This window comes from Stomoxys calcitrans, chromosome 1 (assembly GCF_963082655.1).
Source record: "Stomoxys calcitrans chromosome 1, idStoCalc2.1, whole genome shotgun sequence".
Classification (NCBI taxonomy): domain Eukaryota; kingdom Metazoa; phylum Arthropoda; class Insecta; order Diptera; family Muscidae; genus Stomoxys; species Stomoxys calcitrans.
In genome coordinates this window covers 118,999,439-119,008,706 of record NC_081552.1, presented here as the reverse complement: position 1 = coordinate 119,008,706, position 9,268 = coordinate 118,999,439, and the positions used below count along the sequence as shown (strand labels likewise).

The window sequence follows — 9,268 nt, the reverse complement described above, 5'->3', positions numbered from 1 at the left end:
TCTTCGCCCTCTTAGCGTTGCAATCAAATGCACAAATCTATAATACCATGTACCACAGTGGTGGCGCAGGGTATAATGAAAGTTCTTCGAAAGTTGACTACGAATCTGATATACACACTTGGGACCGAGTCTGGGACCGGCCACCCACTTCAATAAGACGTGTAGTGCGATCGGGATAATATGAGAATTTAACAAAAAAGTTTATGACATTAGAGTTCGAATCTTATGTTGACATAAGGATTTATGTATCTAGGTTACGTCCTGCCGTTCAGCCGGACATCTAGATCTCGGCATTAAAAGACTCAAATAAATTGTCTTTTGGGTCATATAGGACGACCGAGAATATATTGTTTTCAAATGAAAGGACGTATCAATAAACAATCGTGCTCTAGCACAATGCTGATACCATTTCAGGGTCCGTTCCCTAAACTCCCCTCAAACTGGCAATGTTTGCCTACTATGGCAATAAGGGGCTCAATTGATAGGTATTTGACAGTAGAAAAGGTAGTGTCACCTAATAAACTTCCCCTAAACCTATTGCAATTGCGGTTCCAATAAAAGGAATTTAACAGTAGAGATCGATGCTGATATTTTTCCTAGCCTAAGTGCGTGGGTGGCTGTCCCACCCTTCATACCCCTCAAACTGGACATATTTGTGAATTATGGCAAATAGGGGGCTTAAATCTGATATCTGTTTTATGGCTATGTGTTTCAGGGATGACTCATCTCATAAACCCCCCCTGAACCACTCATATATACCCACAATAGCAATATGTAGCTCAAACGTGGTTTTTGGGAGTAGAGTATGAATCTGATATCCACTTTCGGGGCAAAAGGTTAGACTACTCCAATCCACCAAAACCAAAGCAATGATGTAGATCTAATATCCAAACTTTAATAGGCGGACCCATAGTCCGTCCGTCCATCTGTCTGTCGAAAGCACGCTAACTTTCGAAGGAGTAAAGCTAGGCGCTTGAAACTTTTCACAATTACTTTTTATTAGTGTAGGTCGGTTGGGATTGTAAATGGGCCAAATCGGTCGGATATAGCTGCCATATAAACCGATCTTGGGTCTTGACTCTATGAGCCTCTAGCGGGTGCAATTCTCGTCCGATCGATCTGAATTTTGCTCGTGGTGTTTTGGTATCACTTCTAAAAACTGGGCTAAGTATGGCGCAAATCGGTAATAACCTGATATAGCTGCCATATAAACCGATCTGGAATCTTGACATCTTCAGCTTTTAGATAGATATAAACCGATCTGGGATCTTGACTTCTTGAGCCTCTAGAGGGCGCACTTCTCATCCGATTTGGCAGAAATTTTTTACAACGGCTTCTCTCATGATCTTCAACATTTGTGTCTAATGTAGTCTGAATCGATCTATAGCTTGATACAGCTCCCATACAAACCGATCTCCCGATTTTGCTTTTTGAGCCCCTACAAGGCCCAATTCTCAACCGAATGGACTGAAATACACAAAACACAATGACACAATGACGGACTATAACCTGTTATAGCTCCAACAGCATAAAAGTTCATATTCAATATTCTTTGTTTGCCGAACTTAGAACGCACTTATGTGTTTGTTTGTATGTTAGTGTGTTCCTTGTAGACTCAAAAACGACTGAACTGATTTTCTTGAAATTGTCACAAATGGTGCATAATGATCCCGTGGTGAAAATAAGGTACTAAATTTTTATGCCCTCCACCATAGGATGGAGGTATACTAATTTCGTCATTCTGTTCGTAACTACTCGAAATATTCGTCGGAGACCCCAAAAAGTATATATATTCTTGATCGTCGTGACAATTTATGTCGATCTTTCCATGTCCGTCCTTCTATCCGTCCGTCCGGAGACTTCTTGATCCTCTAGAGGGCGCAATTCTTATCTGATTGGAATAAAATTTTGCACGACGTGATTCGCTATGACTTCCAACAACTGTGCTAAGCATGGTTCAAATCAGTCCGTAACCTGATATAGCTGCCATATAAACCGATCTGTGGTCTTGACTTCTTGAGCCTCTAGAAGGCGCAATTCTTATCCGATTGGAATGAAATTTTGCACGACGTGTTTTGTTATGATATTCAACAACTGTTTCAAGAATGGTTCCAATCGGTCAATAACCTGATATAGCTGCCATATAAACCGATCCAGTGTCTTGACTTCTTGAGCCTATAGAGGGCGCAATTCTTATTCGATTTGAATGAAATTTTGCACGAAGAATTTTGTTGTTATATCCAACAACTGTGCCTAGTGTGGTTATATCGATCCATAACCTGATATAGATGTCATATAAATCGATCCAGGGTCTTGACTTCTTGAGCTTCTAGAGGGCGCAATTCCTATACGATTTGCCTGAAATTTTGCATGACGTATTTTATTATGACTTTCAACAACTGTGCTAAATAAGAATCAAATCGGTTTATAACCTGATATGGCTGCGATATAAACCGATCTGGGATCTTGACTTCTTGAGCCTCTAGAGGTCGCAATTATAATCCTATTATAGTCCTATACGATTTTCCTGTAATTTTGTACAACGGATCCTCTCATGACCATCAACCTACGTATTTATTATGGTCTGAATCGGTCTATAGGCCGATACAGCTCCCATATAAATCGATCTCTCTATTTTACTTCTTGAGCCCCCAAAGGGCGCAAATCTTATTCGAATTGGCTGACATTTTACACAGGTCTCCAACATATAGTTTAATTGTGGTCCGAACTGGACCATATCTTGATATCACTCTAATAGCACAGCATATCTTTTTCATCTTTGTTTTGCCTAAGAAAAGAAGCTGGGTAAAAAACTCGACAAATGCGATCCATGGTGGAGGGTATATAAGATTCGGCCCGACCGAACTTTATTTTACTTGTTTTGTTTTTGTTTGCAAAGTCATAAAAATCAAGTATTTTTTGCACATATGTATTTAGCTCTGTAAGGATTTTCGTAATCTATAGACTTAAGAAACAAATAAAAAACAAGTAAATAATGAATGTAAACAAGTAAAAGCGTGCTAAGTTCGGCCGGGCCGAATCTTATATACACCGTGGATCGCATTTGTCGATTTTTTTTCCCGGCATCTCTTCTTAGGCAAAACGGGATATAAGAAAAGATTTGCTCTGCTATTAGAGCGATATCAAGATATGGTCCGGTTTGGACCACAATTAAATTATATGTTGGAGACATGTGTAAAATGTCAGCCAATTCGAATAAGAATTGCACCAATTGGGGGCTCAAGAAGTAAAATAGAGAGATCGATTTATATGGGTGCTGTATCGGGCTACAGACCGATTCAGACCATAATAAACACGTATGTTGATGGTCATGAGAGAATCCGTCGTGCAAAATTATATTCCAATCGGATAAGAATTGCACACTCTAGAGGCTCAAGAAGTCAAAACCCAAGATCGGTTTATATGGCAGCTATATCAGGTTATGGACCGATTTGAACCATACTTGGTACAGTTGTTGGATATCATAAGAAAACACGTTGTGCAAAATTTCATTCCAATCGGATAAGAATTGCGCACTCTAGAGGCTCAAGAAGTCAAGACCCAAGATCGGTTTATATGACAGCTATATCAAAACATGGACCGATATGGCCCATTTACAATACCAACCGACCTACACTAATAAGAAGTATTTGTGCAAAATTTCAACCGGCTAGCTTTACTCCTTCGGAAGTTAGCGTGCTTTCGACAGACAGACGGACGGACGGACGGATGGACAGACGGACGGACATGGCTAGATCGACATAAAATGTCACGACGATCAAGAATATATATGCTTTGTGAGGTCTCAGACGAATATTTCGAGTAGTTACAAACAGAATGACGAAATTAGTATACCCCCCATTTCATGGTGGAGGGTATAAAAATGTCTGCCTAGACGCTGAATGCCTGGTGGTTATGCCCTCCTAATGCTGGCGACATTTGTAAGGAACTATTCCATTTGAAACGAGCAAAAACGTGCTAAGATCGGTCAGGCCTGTTCCTATATTCCCTTCACCATGGATCGCATTTGTCAAGTTGCTTGGACTTATTCTCTTTATGGGCATAAACTAAAAATGAATAATGGGAGGTCATAACAAGAAATCCCCTTTTTATACCCACCACCGAAGGATGGGGGTATATTCATTTTGTCATTCCGTTTGCAACACATCGAAATATCCATTTCCGACCCTATAAAGTATATATATTCTTGATCAGCGTAAAAATCTAAGACGATCTAGGCATGTCCGTCCGTCTGTCCGTCTGTCTGTTGAAATCACGCTACAATCTTTAAAAATAGAGATATTGAGCTGAAATTTTGCACAGATTCTTTTTTTGTCCATAAGCAGGTTAAGTTCGAAGATAGGCTATATCGGACTATATCTTGATATAGCCCCCATATAGACCGATCAACCGATTTGGGGTCTTAGGCCCATAAAAGCCACATTTATTATCCGATTTTGCTGAAATTTGGGGCAGTGACTTATGTTAGGCTTCTCGACATCCGTGTCGTATATAGTTCAGATCAGTTTATTTTTAGATATAGCTAATGTACTTATTAGTATTTGGTCCAAATCGGAACATATTTGGATATAACTGATATGGGACATAAAGTATAAAATTTTCACCGAATTTTGATGAAAGGTGGTTTACATATATACCCGAGGTGGTGGGCATCCAAAGTTCGGCCCGGCCGAACTTAACGCCTTTTTACATTCCGTTTGCAACACATCGAAATATCCATTTCCGACCCTATAAAGTATATATATTCTTGATCAGCGTAAAAATCTAAGACGATCTAGGCATGTCCGTCCGTCTGTCTGTTGAAATCACGCTGCAGTCTTTAAAAATAGAGATATTGAGCTGAAATTTTGCACAGATTCTTTTTTTGTCCATAAGCAGATAGGCTATATCGGACTATATCTTGATATAGCCCCCATATAGACCGATCCGCCGATTTAGGGTCTTAGGCCCATAAAAGCCACATTTATTATCCGATTTTGCTGAAATTTGGGGCAGTGGATTGTGTTAGGCCCTTCGACATCCTTCGTCAATTTGGCCCAGATCGGTCCAGATTTGGATATAGCTGCCATATAGACCGATCCTCCGATTTAGGGTCTAAGGCCCATAAAAGCCGCATTTTTTATCCGATTTCGCTGAAATTTGGAACAGTGAGTTGTGTAAGGCCCATCGACATTCATCGTTAATTTGGTTCAGATCGGTCCAGATTTGGATATAGCTGCCATACAGATCGATCCTCCGATTTATGGTGCTAGTCCCATAAAAGGCACATTTATTGTCCGATTTGGCTGAAATTTGGGACAGTGAGTTGTGTTGGGACCTTCGACATCTTTCTTCAATTTGGTTCAGATCGGTTCAGATTTGGATATAGCTGTCATATAGACTGATTTTTTTATTTATGGTTTTGGGCCCATAAACTGCTCATTTATTGTCCGATGACGCCGAAAATTGGGACAGTGAGTTAAGTTAAGCCCCTTGACATACTTCTGCAATATCGCACAGATCGGCCCAGATTTAGATATAGCTGCCATATAGACCGATATCTAGGCTTTAGGTTTTGGGGCTATAAAAGACGCATTTATTGTCCGATGTCGCTGAAATTTGAGACAGTGAGTTTGGTTAGGCTCATCGACGTCCTTCCTTAATTTTGCCCAGATCGGTCCAGATTTAAATATAGCTGCCATATAGACCGATCTCTCGACTTAAGGTTTTGGGCATTTTCGACATTTTTATGCTACTTGGCTCAAATCGGTCCCGATTTGGATATAGCTGTCATGTAGACCGATATCTCGATTCAATGTCTTGGCCCCATAAAAGGCGCATTTATAATCCGATTTCACTGAAATTTGGCACAGTGACTTATGTTAGGCTTCTCGACATCCGTGTCATATATAGTTCAGATCGGTTTATTTTTAGATATAGCTAATGTACTTATTAGTATTAGGTCCAAATCGGAACATATTTGGACATAACTGATATGGGACATATCATAAAATTTTCACCGAATTTTGATGAAAGGTGGTTTACATATATACCCGAGGTGGTGGGTATCCAAAGTTTAACTACAGACTTATTTCATTTTAATTTAGGACCTAGTTCAATAGGCCATTTCATTGGGGGTTATTGCGCATTGCCAGCAAAAACTGCAGTTTTAGCTAACTTTTTTATTATTTTGGAAAATAAATTGCGATAAGTTTACAACTTACGCCCAGCTAAATATGTCAGTTTTAAAATATCTGCAACCAACAGATATCTGCAAAACCATTTTACAACAGCGGTTGAACTCAGTCATTCATTTCCTATTTCCTGGTGTCAAATTCTATGAAACCAATTTCTGAATTTGCAATTTTTTTCTATTTTAAATTTATTCTTGTAAATTATTATTTAGTGGCATATACACATTTATATATATACATAGATATAAATATAGCTATAATATGGTATATACACTAGAGTGTCCCAAAAAAGCAAAAATTATATATTTTGAAACGCATAACCTCTTCTTTTCGTTTTGATCCCAATAAGCAAAATACGAAATATAATGGCGATTGATTAACGATAACCCATCACGACGTTCAAATTTGGATGCAGAGCTTTCTAAGGAATCTAGTTGAGTATTTTAGCTCCTAGAATGAAATTGGAAAACTAAGTATACACTTATATGTAATTTATTACAAAATCACAAACTGTACCTACTGTGGCTGTGATAAAATGTGTAATTTGACTCAGAAATTCCTGCTGATTCGGCTTAGCCATGTCCGGCTGTCCGCATATCCTTTCTGTGCTGATAGTCCGTCTGTTGTTTTTTTTTTTTTGTGACCGACTATCACGAAATTTTGCATATTTCTGGTTTTTAGCCCAGAGATAAACGCTATCAATTTTGGTAAAAATCGGTTCAGATTTAGATATAGCTCCCAAATATAATTCGCCCGTTTTACTAGTTTAAAGTCGTAGTTACTACAATTCTTAACTGATTTGCACGAAATTTGGTATGAAGTGTTTTATTACTCATCTGGAAGTCTGCGCCAAATTTCATCAAAATCATCATTTCATCAAAAAATAAAGATAGTAACCGAAGTTGAATTATCGGTCTGTAGTTGAAAACTATAATGGGAACTATATCCAAATTTGAACCGATTTTGATCATATTAATCAACATTCCATACATAAGTTTAAATAGGACATTTTATATATTGGGTTGCCCAAAAAGTAATTGCGGATTTTTTAAAAGAAAGTAAATGCATTTTTAATAAAACTTAGAATGAACTTTAATCAAATATACTTTTTTTACACTTTTTTTCTAAAGCAAGCTAAAAGTAACAGCTGATAACTGACAGAAGAAAGAATGCAATTACAGAGTCAAAAGCTGTGAAAAAATTTGTCAACGCCGACTATATGAAAAATCCGCAATTACTTTTTAGGCAACCCAAAATTTGGGAGCTATATCTAAATCCAAACTGATTTTTACCAAAATTGATTGTATTTGCCTTTTGGGCTAAAAAAAAAAATTTCCGTGATGATTGGATAAAAAATGCGATCTCCTTCTTAGTCACAAAAAATGACGGACAGACTATCACCACAGAAAGGATATGTGGACAGACGGATATGGCTAAGCCAAATCAGTAGCAATTTCTGAATTGAACTACACATTTTATCTCAGCCACAGTTGTGGTGCAGGGTACAGTTTGTGATTTTGTAATAACTCACATTTGAATGTGTACTTAGTTTAGTAATTTCATGCCAGATTCCTTAGAAATCACTACATCCAAATTTGGACGTCGTGTCGGCACGGGTTATCGGTAACCGATCGCAATACTATTTCGTATTTTGCTTATTGGGATCTAAAGGAAAAAATGCAGGGTATGCGTTTCTCTATCTGGAAAAAAATTCTCCTTTATAGAATGGGGCGGTCTAATATAAATGTATAAAATACAAAATACGATGTCTTAGATCTGAGGTTTCTTTTAAACCATACGTTTAAATATCATCTCCTTGCTCGCTTTTTCCACCAGTTTTCCTATTTAAATTGCTAGCTTCATCCATAGTAGTTGGGAGGCATTTATTTGAAGTTTCAGGAAACAGTAACGTCAAACACCCACTGACTAAAGCAAAGCCAGCAAAAAGAATCTGTGGGGCATATTCATAGTAATTCGCCTGAAAAAAACGTCGAAAATTTAAAGTGATTACTTGGCTGTAATATACTGTGTCTGTTTTCTTACCAGCAATGGAGTCTGGGGAGCTATCATGGATCCAATACGGCCTATCATCGAGCATAAGGACAGAAGACTATTTCTAACATTCGTGGGAAAGATTTCTGATGTGAAAAAGTACAGAACTTGAAAACTGCATGTAATGGCAAATTTTCCAATTAAGAATAGAATCAACTCTGTGGCATAACCATCTGAAAGTGAAAATAATGAAAGAATGTCCACCTTTATATAGTAGTTTCCGTACATTTTCCAAAAAGAATGGTCGCCCCCATGCACAGAGCGCACACTAGCATTGAACCACAGAGTGAAGTACGTCTTCCCAAAGAATTCATAATGAAGAGAGGAAGTATCAGACCAGGAACTTGTACCAGGCCATTCAACATAAAGTTATTGTATTTGTTACCTCCCAAATTCACCGAATTTAAACTAAGTCCCAAAGCCACTAGGGTGTGCGTAAACCAACAGAATGAGCAGTTTGTTATTCTCCACGAAAACATTTTAAATGCTTTCCTTATTGGATAAGTGCTTTCTTTGGCTTCTTCCAACTTTGAATTATTCAAGTTCACCAGCTGTTCTAAGCTACTGTTAGAAAGCTTCCGTTTGTTAATGCGAGCTGCTCTACGTAGAATGGAAATGGCTTGATCCTCTCTGCGTTGACTCAGTAGCCAACGGACACTCTCTGGCAATAAAAATAGGAAAAATATTTGAACTGCAGCCGGTACATAAAGCACGCGAAGTAAAACTCTCCAATTTTGAAATTGCTGCGCCAACACACCTAATAATGCCTCGCCCAATGAATAGAAGATTGTTATTATTGTAGCGGCAGCCACTCGTCTTTTAGGTCCCACTAGCTCTATAGCCAATAGAAAAGCCGTGGGAAAGAGCGTGCTTCCCACTACCATATCGAGCAACTCAAACGACAAGAACATGTAGTAATTAACTGAAAAAGAACGTATTATGCCCATAATCGAACTGAGAAACCCAGCTAGAGCCAAAATAGTTTTTCGTCCATATCTGAAAGAATATGAAAAAAAAGTATT

General features: G+C 38.3%; 1 protein-coding gene across 2 annotated transcripts in view; it reads right to left on the bottom strand.

The window, feature by feature from the left end:
- Positions 1 to 6,400: 6,400 nt before the first annotated feature.
- Positions 6,401 to 9,268, bottom strand: part of LOC106094058 (organic cation transporter protein) — a 47,652-nt gene continuing 44,784 nt past the window's right edge. The window contains exons 4-7 of one of the 2 annotated variants that reach the window (XM_059360881.1): positions 9,004 to 9,242; positions 8,473 to 8,907; positions 8,238 to 8,419; positions 6,401 to 8,172 (exon numbers count right to left, since the gene is read on the bottom strand). In XM_059360881.1, the coding sequence (XP_059216864.1) occupies positions 7,996 to 8,172; positions 8,238 to 8,419; positions 8,473 to 8,907; positions 9,004 to 9,242 (1,033 nt within the window). In that variant the 3' untranslated portion in view covers positions 6,401 to 7,995. Of the gene's footprint in view, positions 8,173 to 8,237; positions 8,420 to 8,472; positions 9,243 to 9,268 lie in introns of both variants that reach the window. The other variant, XM_059360880.1, reaches the window with a different exon arrangement.